Here is a 16,228-nt window from a genome sequence, read left to right on the forward strand (position 1 = left end):
CTTAGGCTAGACCCTGTCCCCTAGGCTAGACCCTGTCCCTTAGGCTAGACCCTGTCCCCTAGGCTAGACCCTGTCCCTTAGGCTAGACCCTGTCCCCTAGGCTAGATCCTGTCCCTTAGGCTAGACCCTGTCCCCTAGGCTAGATCCTGTCCCTTAGGCTAGACCCTGTCCCCTAGGCTAGACCCTGTCCCCTAGGCTAGACCCTGTCCCTTAGGCTAGACCCTGTCCTTCACATCTTTCTGTAAGACCAAGGCCTGCTCTGAGGGGAAAGTACAGTGCTCACAGCTTTGAGATGGTGGCCTAGTCAAGGACTTCCTTCTGGCATGCCTCCCTTCCCAAACCCACTCCTCAGGCCAGGCCTGCACACTGACCATCCCCAGAGATCTTAACGCAGTGTCAGGGAAATGCCAGGCAGTCCTGACAAATGACTGCGGGTGACGCTCTTTGCCCTCAACACCTTCTATAGAACACACTGCTAAGTCAAACAGCAGATGTGACCCTAGCCTAATATAAGCCCCTGCCCTAAGCCTCAAGGATCTGGGTAACATTGCGTTAATGATGCAAGCCTCTTAAAGTTCTTTCCCAAGCAGGCCATTCTAGCCTTTTTTTCTTCTGCCCTTGAAGTCTGGCTGAGTCATCAGCTATCCCACTGGTGGCAGCAGGGCTGTGATCTCCATCGGAGTACAGTAGGAAAGATACAATGGCCGCTTTTCACAAGCTGAAATGCCTATTGTGTGAGTCTCTGCTTGCCTTTCACTGGGCCACATCCAGAAATAGTGTGCTGTGGAACGTGGGTGACATAGGCATCTGAGAAGCTGAGCTTGCCTTACAGTGTCCAGCCAGCCCCATGAGGCAGCAGAGGGCTTGCTCTGCACACTGATTGTGTCTGTCACTGTATGTGAGGGCTTTGGAAGGCCCATCTTTTTTTGCCCCTCCCCCCAGATGTACCCCTGAAGCCACCTGAAAGAATGAGAGCACAGGATGGGCAGATGCTGACAATGGAAAGTGTCCCTCCTGCTCAAACATCCTTCTATTCTTGTGGCTTTGGCACTGGAAGTCACACTCACTGACAGATTGTTTTATGGAAGGCAGAGTGGGAGGGGCCGTGGGGCTGTGGGGAAGCTGCTCATTCTATTCTTATGTGTACAGTGTGTGTGTGTGTGTGTGTGTGTATGCAATATGTATGCATGTGTATGTGCAGAGTGTGTCATGTGTGTGCGGTGTGTGTGCAGTATGTGCATGTAGCGTGTTTGTGTGTGTGTGTGTGTGTGCGCAGTGTGTGCATGTGCACAGTGTATGTGTGTTTGCATGCACATATGGAGACCTGGGGTTGGTGTGAGGTATTTTCCTCAGTCGTTTCCGCTCAAGATTTTGAGGGTTTCTCACTGAATATGGAGCCCGCCAGTTTGGCAAGACTAGCAGACATCCCCCTGTCTCTGTCTTACCAGTGTTGGCATTTCAGGTGTGCTCTGCTCCAAAGAGCTTCTCTTGGGTGCTGAAAAGAAACTCAGGCCTTCATGCTTGGGTGGCAAGCGCTTTGAGGCTTTCTGAGACCTGTCCTTCCCATCCAGGGTTTTTTGTTTTTGTTTGTCTGCTTTGCTGTAAATTTCACTAGGAATTTTGACTCGGGGCACGCACCTGCTTTTGCCGTGAGATATTTCAGATGCTTTCTAGATATGTGTTCCTGAGGGAAGCCAGTGTGCCTCACTTCCTGCTTCTTCTGTCCCTTATCAATTATAGCATAGTTGCCACGGTCCATGGATTTTATTTATGAAATGGCTTCTTCAGGGCCTAAGTTCCCCATGGCTGGCTCTAGCTAATCACGTCTGATGTAAATGGGCCTTGTTTTGTGAGATGTACTTTCCCACTGGCACTGTGAATAGCAATCTGTGTGAGTTTGTGTTTATTCCTCCCCAGACCAGGCCCACCCTCGGAGGCGGCTGTGATTAGCTGGGTTTAACTGACAAAGGAGCAGAGAGACTGGAGTAGCTGTCACACAAGGGCCCTTGTTAGGCCATGGCTCCTGTGGCCTGTGACAGGGAGGCCTCTGGGGACATGTTACATGTGTTACAGGCTCCCTGAGGCTCCCCTAACTGGGTGGATTTGGAGGGACTGACTCGGTCCATCTGGCTACTTGGGGATCCCCTTCCTTCCTCATCATCTAAATTTGGCCTGAAGAGTGTCAGGCTGGCTGCATGGATTTTAACTCCCACAGACACCATCTGGTCTTTCTGATTCAGTGTGGGATGTATTTACCGTTCAGCCCTTACTGAGCCCTCATATTTCTGTGCTTCAGTGTGGCAAGTAGCACCCCTTAGTGCTACTGAGGGGACCTCCTTGAACTGTGACGCACAATGAACATAGTTTTATATTTGCAGGCCTTTAGTTCGGCCTGGAATCTTTGCTGCCCGGACCATCTTAATATTATTTCAAATGCCCCCTACTTGGTATAATCTCTGGCTAAGTAGATGCATTCTCTTTTATACTCCCTGAGACCTTTGTACTCTGTCCATTCAAGCATCCATCCATCTACCAGCCATCTGTCTGTCCGTCCATCCATCCATCCGTCCATCCATCCACCCATCCATTCATTGATCCATCAATCCAGTCTATTGACAGGGCTGGAGAGATGGCTCAGAGGTTAAGCACTTGCTGCTCTGGTAGAAGACCTGGGTTCAGTTCCCAGCACCCACACAGTAGCTTAAAACTATCTATAACTCCAGTTCCAGGGGATCTGACACCTACTGCCAGCAACAGGCCCTGGATACGCATGATGCATATACATTCACGCAGACAAAACAGTCATACATTAAATAAGTCCTTCAGCAAGCTCATTGATGATGACTAAGTTCAACCTTGGAATATGTTTATAAACTAAGCAGTAGAAACCTGTTTACCAGTGGAGCTGACATGCTACCCAGAGGGGACAACAGCAGTTATGTAAATAACACATATAACGAAAACATCAATGATATGGAAAAGAATATGAAGCACAGTAAGGTTAACAGAAGAGGATCACAGGATACCATGTGCCTGAAATGCACAGGCCCATGTGACATGTCCTGAAGTCATTCTGATGATGGTCCCCATTTGTGCGTGTTCCTTCTCCTCCCCAGTCATAGAGCAGGGGCTGCCTCCATGTCGTCAGCTAGCAGTACATGGCATAAATGCTCTTGAGGCAGGAGAGAAAGGAAAAACTAAGGGGATACGGGAAGGGAGTTGGATTGAAGCCTCTTGCCAGCTGAAAGTCAGAAACTTCAGTGTAATTTACAGCATTTGCTGCAAAGGTGGTCTACATGGTGCCAATACTCCTTTACACAGATACGTTTCAGATACACATATTAAAATAGCCGTGGATCATGTTTGAGAACTGTGATAGTTAATATCAATGATCAAACTTGATAGGAGCTTGAATCACCTAGTAGAGAAAGCCTCTGGCCAAGCCTGTGAGGGAGTATCTGGGATGGCTTAGCCTCTGGCCAAGCCTGTGAGGGAGTATCTGGGATGGCTTAGCCTCTGGCCATGCCTGTGAGGGAGTATCTGGGATGGCTTAGCCTCTGGCCATGCCTGTGAGGGAGTATCTTGATTAAATAAGCAGACAGCATTCTCTGGGTTCCTGTCTGGACTGTGTGAAAAGGGGAGAGGGAGTCGGCAGCAGCGTTCATGGGTCTCTTATTCCAGACTGTGGACACAGTGTGAGCAGTTGCCTCAGGCTTCTGCTGCCTGCACTGTTCTGTCATGACAGACTCTACTTTATAATTTCATGCCCAAATAAACCATTTATCTCCAAGGTTGCTTTTTCTGTCAGGATATTTTCTCAGAGCAATGAGAAATAACTAAGGCAAAGCCGAGCATATCCAGCTTGAGCCGAGCCTTCCTCCTGCCTCCCAATCGTAACCTGCAGCTTTCAAAGAGTCTCAGTACGGATGTGTGCTGGTGTCCTTGTGCTGCTCTCCGGGTTTTAACCAACCAGGGCTGAAGTCCTATCCAAGACACCCCCAGAGACATTATAATCCCATTTAGGGGAAAAAGAAAGGAAAAAAAAAAAGTGCTTCTCAGCAGCCTTTTGAGATGCGGCTTGACAGCAGGCACAGTGCTGTATCTGGCTGCTTCTGAGACGGTGAAGTGTGCGCCTCCCTTGAGGATCTAAACCCCACTCTTGAGTGTGTCTTACATTTTTCTTGAGTGTCCCTCTACTAGCCTCCATGCTCCCGGCTCAGCTAAAATCTCTTAATAAACCCCAGCAACCCGACTTGCCCTGAAATTCTTTACAGCTGCTGCAAAATCAAGAATCCCACTTCCCCTGAGTAGAAAGCACTGAGAAGAGGTCACTGGGTCCTGGTCCATGCCGACTGCTGCTGGGCACTCTCTTGAAAGTGGTGGGTGTTCTGGAAATAGTCAGTAAAATGAAATGACTGTGGACAAATGAACCAAAGGACAAATTAACAAAACTATTTTGTATCTTAACTTTTTCCTGTCTCAAAAAAAAAAAAAAAAAAAAAAAAAAAAAAAAAAAAGTCAAGATGAATCTGTGTATACTTAAGAATTCCTTCCGTACTCACTTATTCTTTTCACTTGTGCCCCTTGGGGAAGGAGCTGTGAAGAGTCTTGGGCAGTGCCTGAGTTAGTCAGTCTTGCATCAGCATAAAGCTACTCGGGGTAGCTGAGTGACACAGGGAAAAGATTTATTTTGTCTCACAGTTTGGGGCTTCCAGGTGTGACTGTTGGGCCCCATTACCTTGGGTCTCTGGGAAGGTGGCACATCTGGCAGGAGCAGACCCAGGGATCAAGGTAGAAAGAGGCCAGAGTCTATTGTCCCCTTGAGAACACTTCTGGGGGATCCAAGGCTCTCTCTTACCTGCACCCCTTAAAGACTCCTGACCAGCATTTTGAAGCGTTTGCCACAAAACATTAGTTCCTCCTTTGGACCTACAGGTATCTGAAAACCAGGGGAAAACATTTGCCTTTTTCTCTCTTTTTACTTTGTTCCATACTCCTGCTTACCAACACACATAGGCGTGCTAATCACTCAAGGTGTGTCTGCAAATGGGTGTCAAGGAAACCATCCAGACATGGTCACTAAAAGCTAGAGAAACCTCGGCTCAGATGAAGCTGGATCCTTGATACAGATGCCACAGGGAGGAATTTCAGGATGAGGCTGAGTGAAGCGAAGTTAGTACGTTTAATAGGCGTTTAGGCCGGGAATCGTACAGGAAATGGGCAGTGAACCAACGCAGAGCAAAGATGCAGGCTTCTTTAGGGAGTCAGGGTTTGTGTGCGTGTATGTTTGATCCTGAAGTTTTCTGCATTACATTCCTCAAAGGATGCAACTTACAAGATTTAAAGATTAAGCAATGGTTAAAATTTTAAAATTTAAAGGAAAATATGAAATGATGTAATTTTTTTTTGTATCAATAATTTCTCTCTGTAAGTGCAATTTTTAAAGCTATGGTGTTAGGATTTAGGGGTGATGACAGAGGAGTGCAAATACAGTGGAACTCAGGGGTACAGACATTGTGGGCTTTTAGTAGGTGCCACGTTCACTTGTTATTCAATTATTTTTATCGTATGTGTATAGGTGTTTGGCCAGTATATATGTCCGTTCACCATGCGCATGCCTGGCGGCCATGGAGAGCAGAAGAAGACATCAGGTATTCTGGAACTGGAGGTACAGATAGTTGTGAGCCAGCTGTGAGCTGCCATGTGGCTGCTGGGAATTGAACCTGGGTCCTCTGAAAGAGCAGCCAGTGCTCTCAACCAGTGGTCACCTCTCTAGCCTCCTCATTGGTTGTTTTGAATATTCTTGTTTGAGATGCCTTTAGGAAAGCACATAGGTAATTTTGGCTTTGCCAGCTGTGTTGAAGTTTCTGAGCTCTCAAAAAAGCAAATAAGATCTCAGGGTGAGGGGCTTATTTCCTTTCTCTGGTCCATTTAATTTTCTCTGTCTTTTCTATTTTGCCTTGTGTAGCTTGGCTTATCTTATCTCCCGCTGTAGATGAAGGCATAGAGGGCATTAATTGTCTTAAACCTGAAGTTACTTTGAGTTACAGGAACAGCATGCCTACAGGACTGACCACCTCCCTGTTCAAGGCAATGCTAAAGCCGCGAACAGAAGTGAACATTTCCTGAGAATCAGCTTTTCCCATAAGCAACACGTCTTTCTTAGACATCCTTGCAGAGTCAGCCGAGATTGTGATCAACAAACTGTACCCCAATTTCATGTACCCTGTGCCCTTGTACCCAGATTCTCTCACTATTAAGACCTAGAGCTCATCACCAGTAACCCGAGAATGAAGTTGGGGGTCACTGGACTCTTCCCTTCATGCACTAGCTCGCTTCTCTCTCTCTCTCTCTCCTCTCTCTCTCTCTCTCTCTCTCTCTCTCTCTCTCTCTCTCTCTCTCTCTCTCTCTCTCTCTCTCTCCATGGCTGCTCTTTTTGTCATGTTGCATAGGCAGCTGAGCCTAGGCTGCCAGGGGGCTGCTGGAGCTGGGGCGACTCCCCTAAATGTCTCATGAAAAATCCACCATCTCCCAGTAGTACCACACTGGGGATCAAGCCTTTAATACGTGGGTGTTAGGGGACATTTCACATGAAGTCATGGTGATGCCGAACTGCTTGCTTTGTATACTTGGAGTGAATACGTTTTGAAGATGGAGACCTCAGTTCCATTGAGAAAAGATTTAGTTGTGAGCACTTCTGCTGGGTCAGCTCTTTGTTCTTCAAGAATCATTTTTCAAAATAAATTATTTTCAGCAATTAAATCAGGGAAAACATTTCAAGGGTGTGTTTTATTGTCAATTTCACACACACACACACACACACACACACACACACACACACACACAGACACACACACACACCCCTACCTTAAGAGGTTCTTGGCAACCTCTGTGATTAATTAACTTTCAGTTTCCAAAAACATATCGGGTGAAAAAGTATCACTGCAGTCTTGAGAAACACCTGACGTGAGTTGTAAAGAGGCTGAAGCCATGGAGTGTGTGTGCAGCCTGTGTTTCCACTCTGGGCAAAGCTTGGCATTACAGGGAATCAGTTCGGAGTGACTGTGTGTGCTGCATCTGGTTCATGAGCAGCTGTCTTGAATTGATAAAAAGAAAGCTCTCTCGAGCTCCCAGTTTGAAATGTAGATGGAGCCCGCAGCTAGCTTGGCATTTCCACCATGCAAAGAGTGTGATACAGCCTTGGATGACTGCTCTGCAGAAGGTAGTGATGAGTGCTGAGGGCCAGTCCCCCGGGGTGGACTGAGCCATGATGGGGGCGGAGGGAAGGGAGCAGAGTAGGCGATGGTCTGAGTGGCTTTCCAGAACCAGTGGTGTCCCCACCATCGTCTCCTGCCCCTTCCCACATTTGCTGGGCCAGCTCTATTGTGTTCCAACTTTTGCTCAACACTTTGTTTGAAGGAAAGAGCCTTACTTTTTTTGTTGTTGTTGCTGTCCTGCTTATTAACTTACTGGAACAGGCTTTCATATAGCCCAGGCTGTCCTTGAACTTCCTACGTAGCCAGGGCGGGCTTTGAACCTCCGATCCTTCTGCCTCCACGGTCCAAGTGCTGTGATTACAGAAGTGTGCCACTGTGAATGATTGGTGGGATTAAACTCAGGACTTCCTGGATGATAGGAAGGCACCACCCCTGAACCCCGGCAGAAGGATGGGAGGTTAAAACGACCTTAGAAGTTGTTTGATGTTGTGAGCGCTGTCCTTCTTCAGAGATAGGCTCAGGTTCTTGGAGTAGTGTGTGCTCTGTCTCTGTCGGGGCTGAGAAGGACACCTCTCCGTAAAGTTTTTCTGTTGGTGGCTTCGCTAGCCTAGCATCTGAAAGTGCAACGGTAAAATCATGTTCTGGTCCCCTTTTCTACACTGCCGAGATCATAGGCTGTCAAATGTCCCACAAACCCCGGGCATTGTTTAACGGTGTTCAGAGCCCTATTTTTTTTTGTGTTTGCTTTAGACAGCATCTTCTTACCTGCTTTCTGGGTCAGGTTTCTGGGTGAAAGTTCATTCAAAGCCAGAGATCTATGGTTTCTAGAGAGTCTGGGAATCACAGAGAAAGATGGAGGTTTGCGTGTGAGGATGGAGTTTTCTGAGGGCCATATGGGACTGTGGCAGTGAGCAGAGATGTCAGTGCAGTGGCCAGCTCAACACCCGACTGAACGTGATGGTGTGGGAGGAAACGCTGTCAACAGACTGACTTGACCAAAGCAGAAGGATGCTCACCACAGGAACCCTGGGCTGCCCTGGGGTCTCTGGAGGCTGGGCGTTCAGGCCCTTTACTTCTCGGCTCCATAACTGATTGATGGTCCACTGTAGGTACCATGGTGGAAACTAACAGGTTTCTGACAGGTGACGGCACCTTCTTGCTTGTCTTTCTTTTCAGTGTACTTACATCTCAATCGACCAAGTTCCCAGGACCCATGCCATAGTGATAAGCAGACCTGCTTGGCTCTGGGGGGCAGAAATGGGAGCCAATGAACATGGAGTGTGCATAGCCAATGAAGCCATCAACGCCAGAGAACCAGCTGCTGAGACGGAAGCTTTACTGGGGATGGATCTGGTCAGGTACAGAATGGTGACAGTGGGAGTGGGAATTATTTTTTTCCCCATACTTCCTGTATTGTAAGAAGTTCTGCTTAATAGAAGTTCTAAGATGGGGAAAATAGAGTAGATGGTAATGGGATATTATTCATCATTAAAAAAATAATTAAGCGCTGCTATGTGCTACAAATAGGATCTTGACTTGATACACACTCGGTGGAAGGCATCATGTAGAAAAGTCATGTGAGTGAGTCACAGAAGAGGCGGAGTCACAGAGACAGAAAGTGGACTTCTCTGGGGTTAGGGTGGGGTATGGAGTGGGTAAGGGGGCTTTTAGGGGATCATGAAGATGCTTTTACACTTAGGCTGTGGTTGTGGTCATACACCCTTCTGTATGAACTGTCTGAATAGAAGCCCTGAAAATGAAGAATTACTAATGAAAAAAAATGTCTTTAAAATGCCTCATTTACAAGCCTGTTTTGGGCCTTTATAATCAGTATTTTAAATAGCATTTTATGGAGTTGGAAATTATAATAGCATACAAGAGAAACAATAAACACAATGCATATACTATTAAAAGAAGAAAGAACACAGGTGGAGCGCCCTCTTTTCTGTCTGCCATTTGGTGGTCTGGCTTTGCTTTCCCTCTTCTCCTAGACACTGTGGACCAGAAGGAGCCAGATGCGGAATCTGGGTGGGCTGAGATCTTGGGATCTGTTCTCCCCTGTGGCACAAGTACTGGGCACTGGGCCTGGCACATGAGGGTGGTCTGTAGCTGAGTGCTGAATGAGCAAGGAGAAGGGTGTAGGAGAGAGCAGTAGGCCCTCTGAAATGGAATCAAGGTGTAGCTGAGGGAAGGTGGGGTTTGGGGCAGGAGGGCGTGGCTGTCAGATGGCGTGGCTTTCAGAGTGGAGTGGAGCACCAACTTGTCCTGCTTGCTCTGTGCTAAATCCCTTCCAGTTTTCAAGGCGAGACCTATATTGGACAGATTTAGAACTTCCTCCTTAAAGCTAATTTCCTAAGAAAAAGAACTGAGGTTTGAACATCTCCCCCTCCTCCCCACCAAAGGAAAGTTGCTCGTGTAGAATTTGTTTTGGCAGCTCCTTTTTTTGTCTTTTAAATACACCTCTACATTTAATACAAACCCCGACAATGAAGAATCAGTGGTGAAAACATCCCTCATTTATGACTTTGTGCTAGTGTTGCAGTATGGGACCTAGGGAGCTGGCAGAAATCCTAATCCCAGAAGTTAATTTTTGAGCGCTGATGGAGAGTACCTTTCCTTCCAGCACTGCAAGTGGAGAGGCTCTAGGGCAGCAGTTCTCAAAGCATGGCCTCCACAGACACGCTGCCCAGGAGCCTGCTAGAAAGGCAGCTTCACAGTCCTCTGCCCCTGACTGCAGGTGGGTTGCCCGCAGTCTACCTCAGCAAGGCAGAAGGGACATAAGGCAGAGATTGTACCGCTGCACAGCTGGAGATCACCTTTTACATGGTGCTCAGGCCCTTCCAGCTGTTGCTGTCTGCAGCATCGTTTCCTGCGCTGTCCTTGCCTGTCCTCTGTGCTTGGCTGCTGGCTTCTCAGGCAGCTCCTGCAAGAGCGGGCTATTTATATTTCACACTCTCTACTTCAAGTGTCTGTGAGACTGTGGCTGATTATTCAAAGAATATAGCTGCTCCCCATCTGCATCCTCTGGTCCTTTGTGCCTTCCATCCATCCATCAGCTGCATGAGACACACCCAAGTGACAGCCTCAGTTTAATAATAGGTGCTATCTTTAGGGTAAAGGTATAATTTGTCTGTGCTTCTTAAAGGTGTGTGGAAATGTAAGCATTAAGCAATACTTGTTATAATTCATTCTTAGTGCTGCTAAAAGCCAAGCTTTGTCTGTTGTCTCCCTCCCTCCCCCTCCCTCGCTCCCTCCCTTCTTTCTTATTTACATATCTCCGAATAGTCCTCGCCCCAGCACCTACACACACAACAAAAGGCATATAAACACACACACACACACACAGAGAGAGAGAGAGAGAGAGACAGAGAGAGAGAGAGAGAGAGAGAGAGAGAGAGACAGAGAGACAGAGAGAGAGAGAGAGAGAGAGAGAGAGAGAGAAGAGAGAGAGGAGAGAGAGACTGAGGAGAGAGAGAGAGAGAGAGAGAGAGAGAGAGAGAGAGAGAGAGAGAGGAGGTATTTGCTTGTTAGTGACGATGGATCCACGATGGATCCACGAACCAAGCAGCTGGCAGGAGCTAACATTAAAATAGGGGGTTATATTTTCTGGAAGTCAAGGTGTCTCCTGCACCTGGAATCTGTTCTATTTAAGGTCTGTTTGTCCTGATGATGCCACTTGGCCTTTATCCAGATGAAGGCCAGGAGGTGTTTGGATCCCATTAGACAGTGGCATTCTAGGAAATACCTAATGATCAGCTAGAAGTGGGGTGGCAGAGCTAAATTGTAGCCTGCCTGTGGTATAAAGATGAGGAACGATTAGCAGGCAAGCTCAAAACCCCTCACATTTAACACTCTGTTCTCCGAGTAGGTGGAGTGCCAGCTGGCTCCAGAGAGCCGTGCATTCTGTCCATGCGTGGCACCTGATCCTTATACACCGGTTTCATCCTTTTCTTTTTCTACAGACTGCCTCCACTTCATTTGAGGGGTCTGTGTGTGCAGTGTGCATGCGCGTGGAGGCCCAAGATGATGTCCAGAGTCTTCCTATATCACATTACCACCTCATTCTTCCAGGGAGGGTCCAGGACAGTTAGCCTCCCCAGCCAGCCAGCTCTGGGTGTTCCTCTCTATAAATTTCCAGGGAGCTGAAACCACAAGTGAGTGAGCACCCAGCATTGCATGGTATCTGAACTCTGGTCCTCTGAGCCATCTATGGCCCTGCAACCTGGCTTTTCCTACTTCTAAATGAGTTTGGCATTGACACTAAACCTGGTCAGTCTTAGTGTTCTGGAGCATCATATAATTCTGAACACAACCCACCAGCCTAGGCTTCTCATGTCAGAGATCTCAGACAGTCTTGAAAGAAAGTCGAAGGAAATTTGGCTGGAGGCTTGTGGTTTTGGGGTAGGTTGTTAAAAAATGTGGGAGTCCACAGGTGATGGAAAAGAAGGCTCTATCAATACCTGTAGGGGAAGCATCTGTGGAATTAAAGTCACAATTTCCCCAAGTCTCTTGAGAAGCTGGATTCATATGTGTTATTTCATTCAACACAACAAAGGAAAGAGCTCAGCCTTCTAAGTTCTATGGTAGACGAGGAAACTGGAAATTAGGGAAGTTATGTGGCCTGCCCAACACCCCAGGGCTAGACAGTGGCTGAGCTAGGAATACCAGGGTACCACTTCTCTCTAGATTCGATCATGTTTTTCTTCTTCCAGTGAGACAGGAAAGTGAAGTGGAAAGGAGTCAAAAGGTCTCAAACAGCTTCTTCCCTGTCAGAAGATGACGTGACAGCAAGTTTAGTTTTAGACTGAGTTGGCGTTTGTTCGTGATGCACGAATCAGGGCAGCCTTCACTCTGTGAAGCAGACAGCCCCCAGCAGGCAAGGGTGGAACACTGGCTTTCACAGAGTGGAAAAAGGAGAAACGGAACAATGTGGGGAAGAAAAAAGCAGCTCTTTAACATTGGGTGACTTCAGGTTACTTTCCTGTAAGGGTTACAGCTACAGGGACTGTCTTGTGCTGCCCCAGGCTGACTAGAATCGTTTGTTTATCGAAGAAGGGAAAGAGTGGGCTACCTCTGCCCTCAAAAGCTCCAGCTACAGGGCATTTAAGCCTAGGCAACTCCAGCTTCGTCTGAAATGGCCAGCTGAGAGCCAGTTGCAGGGGCTCAATCCAAAACAGTGACCTTCCATGATTTTTAAGTTCCAGTGCACAGAGCATATAACATCCACTGACCACTTTCCTTAGTCCCTTTGGAGTGCTGTAACAAACACATAGCAGACTGGAGGGCTAAAGGACAGATACTTATATCTCAGCTCTGCAGGCTGGGAAATTCAAGGTCACAGTGCCCAGGTACAGAAGGCCACGGTGGAGAGAGGACAACCTTTTGTGTCTCTTTGCTAAGGACCTTCATCTCATCATGAAGACTCCACTCTCACTGCCTAACCACTCCCCAAAGCTCTCATCGCCCCCCACATGGGAGAAGTGGCTTCAGCATTTGAAGATGACCATAACCATCTGTTTGTAGCATTTTCCTATGTCCAGCCCTTGCTAAAGGCCTTGTCCAAAAGGCCATAAGCTAGACGGGACCATGAGTATGTGTTGGTAGGAAGTGGGGGTGGGGATAATTTGCAACAGAGTCCTCTGAGGACAGTGTCCTCTGAGAACAGAGTCCTCTAGGGCTGGGCTATCAATTATTTTCACTACTTGCCTCAGAATAGCAGTGGTTTACGAAGCTCAATCCAGTTTTCACCTAGCCCTGCTTATTTGGGGTGTAGAGGGGAGCCCATTCTGAACTACAGAGTCACAAATATTGCAAAGCTCAGTGGGCAGATTTCTAAAGCAAAGTGTGGGTGCTGTCAGATGGGTTCCTTCAGGACCGGGCAGGGGAGCATAGCCTACTTGTGAGCCAGGCTATGGGCCTCAATTCCCTCCCCCCACCCAGCAACAAACCCAAGAATTGAATTCTGGAGCGCCTAATTCTCAGACCCAGAACAACTCTGTCAAAGCACTTTGGATGTAGATGTCTGAATGAGACCAACGTGGGTCCTTCTGACCCTTCTCTGTCCTGGTTAGGCTAAGGCACAGCCACCAAGTCACCTTAGGCACTGGGTCAGAAACATGCTGCGCTCATTTGGATTCCTGTGCATCCAACCCATCTAGGAGGTGAGAGTGGGCGGGGACGGCTTAGAAACAGGCCTTAGGATGCTGAGTGATGTCCTCCTGCCCAGTGACTTGGGACTCATCTGTACCTCTTGAGCTCAGGTGGCATGTGCACGGTCCCAGAGTCCTTAATGGGCCCTTGTACTGTGGAGTGGGCGATCCTGTCCTCAGCCTGTGGCCAGGAGGCCGGGTGGGAATGGTCACGTGGGCTAAAGGCACAGATGCCTTTTCACTCTTGGTGCTGATCTGAGGAACAGTGAAATCAGAATGCTCCCTGTATTTTGGGATGGGGGAAAAACACAAGTACAGAGCCTCTGTGGGATGTCAGCAGCCATGCACACTAGAGTCTACAGAACAGAAATTCCAGCCTCCAAAGACTATTGCACCAGCTCTGTTGTCACATGCTCCTGGAATGTGCTTGTGTGGGGCAGTGTAGGCCTGCAGAGGCCTGGGGGCATCGAGACATGAGGCACTGGGACCAGGGACCCTGGAAATGACTTTGCTCCAGATCTTTGAGATGCACCTCCTTTTAGGAGGTGGTGACTTTCGCACAGGGAAATCTACTTAATGTAGAGTTTGTTCTTTTTATTCATGCCAGAGGGATAATGTGCTGCCACTGACGGGGGGTGGTCTCAGACAACAGTTTGAAACCCAGCCACCCTATCTGTGAAGCCCAGGATTTACTCTTATTATTCTTTCAAGGCCCTAGGGTTCATTGCTGTAAATTATGGCTCTGTTATCAAGTCTTCCTAAGTAAGCTTAAAAGGAGGCCTCGTCAAGTGAATAGGTAGGCGATGCCCTGACCATGAGCATAAGCCAGTCACACGGCTCAGTCCACAGCTTTCAGTTGCATTATCCTTTCTTCTCCATGACAGCACAGCAGGACCTTTCTTAAGATGCATTCAGTTGAAAGAATTTGAATAGTCGATACTTCTTAAGTCAAGGGCGGATTTCTTGAGGACAGGATTGCGTCACCACCTGTGTAGCTCTGCTGCTGCTCTGTTCTAACGATGTGAAGGCCCCACAGGCGGAGTAATAGTTCAGCGCACCTCATGCCGTTTATGTGGTGTGTGCGCATGGCCAGTTTGAGGACATGGCACCGGAAAGGGTCACATGTCTAAGGCCCATACTACCACTGGGTGACACGACAGGAGCTGGGGCTGGGTCCTGTGCTCTCTGAGTTTCTGGGCCACAGCACTCCACCTGCTGAAGTTGACTGGTGACCGGTTTGGCTCCAGCCATCATTCCGTGCTTACTGTCTTACCACACCCCGATGACCTTGATGCTTTTTATAGATGGCATGGAACTGAAGTTCAAATCTGTTATGCAGACTTCCCAAGGCCACAGCAGAGGCAGTGTCTGCATTCTCCTTAACAGGCTTATTCGCTGATGGGGCTGGAGAAGGAGGGCGTCTGGCTCACGTTAGAAGGAGTCTGTGCTCTTTTGACAGTTGGTTCTGTAAACAACGCCAATGGATGCAGTCCAATGTGTAGGAGGGAAGTACACAGAACCAGTCATATTATAACCTGTGCCTAATGAGATCTCTGAGCAAATTATATGCACAGAGGACAGTGGCTGGCAATCAACCCCTTGGAATCAGTTTTCTCAGTCCACTATAGGATGCTATAACAAAACACCTTAAATGGGGGTAGTTATAAACAGTAGAAATGTATTGCTCATAATGTGTGAAACAAGGAAGTCCATGATCAAGATAACATTATTTAATGTTTAATATGAATATGTTCTGATTCATACACAACAACTACTTACTGCGTCCTCCAGTGGTGGAATGAGGCAAGGCAGCTCTCTGAGGAGGCCTCTTTTATAAAGGACACTAGTGGCACGCATGAGGGTGCCACTCCCATGACTTCATCATCTCCCAGAGGACCCACTTTCTAATACCATCTCATTGGTGTTAGGGTTTCAACAGGAACTTTGAGGAGACACAATAGACTGTGCCCAAGATACCCAGTGTAGAAAAGCAGCTGGTCCAAGATGGGCATATTTCCTTTTGCTTAGGCTGTTGTCAGAAGGAAATCCAGGCTAGAGCTGAGATTGACAGTCCTATGTAAGATATGGTCAGCCAAGAGCAAGAAGGAGCTGACCTTCCAGTGCAGAGAGTACAGCCACTGGCCCCCTGATATTTCTAGTCTTATGGGAGTGGGATGTCCAAAGACAGAACACATTCCTACTGTTTATAACTGGATGTGTGAGGGCTGGAGAGATGGCTCAGTGGTTAGGAGCACTGGCTGCTCTTCCAGAGGTCCTGAGTTCAATTCCCAGCACCCACATTGCAGCTCACAACTGTCTGTAACTCCAGTTTCAGAAGGTCTGACACCCTCTCACAGACATAAACGCAAGCAAAACACAAATGCAAATAAAGTGAATAAATCTTTAAAAAAATAACTGGATGTGTGAGAGAGGCATTCTGCATTCAGTTCATACATAGGTCTGAATATTTAACACGTTTGTACACATTGGCATCTTTCTTGATTTGACCTTGCCCCAGTCTTAGCTTGCTATGGTAATGATCGTGTGGCCTGAGATGACCGAGGTGTACTTACAATTTCCTTCAGGCTTGGTTTAGAACGAGGGGCAACAGCTAAAGAAGCCCTAGACATCATCGTATCCTTGCTGGATGAGCACGGACAAGGCGGGAATTACTACGAAGACGCGCACTCCTGCCATAGCTTCCAAAGTGCATACCTGCTGGTGGATCGTGAGGAAGCCTGGGTTCTGGAGACCGTAGGGAAGTATTGGGCTGCCGAGAGAATCACAGGTGAGGGGGCACAGAGTTTTGAGGATAAGACAGGCTGAGGTGATATTGGCTGTGCTGCTGTGGTGTGTCTTATC

General features: G+C 47.8%; 1 protein-coding gene across 1 annotated transcript in view; it reads left to right on the plus strand.

Annotated features, from left to right (window-relative positions):
- Scrn1 (secernin 1) overlaps positions 1–16,228 on the plus strand; it is a 62,918-nt gene that overhangs the window by 28,249 nt on the left and 18,441 nt on the right. The window contains exons 3-4 of the mRNA XM_051152340.1: positions 8,394–8,575; positions 15,952–16,154. Of these exons, the coding sequence (XP_051008297.1) occupies positions 8,394–8,575; positions 15,952–16,154 (385 nt within the window). The remainder of the gene's footprint in view (positions 1–8,393; positions 8,576–15,951; positions 16,155–16,228) is intronic.

This window comes from Acomys russatus, chromosome 10 (assembly GCF_903995435.1).
Source record: "Acomys russatus chromosome 10, mAcoRus1.1, whole genome shotgun sequence".
Taxonomy (NCBI): Eukaryota; Metazoa; Chordata; class Mammalia; order Rodentia; family Muridae; genus Acomys; species Acomys russatus.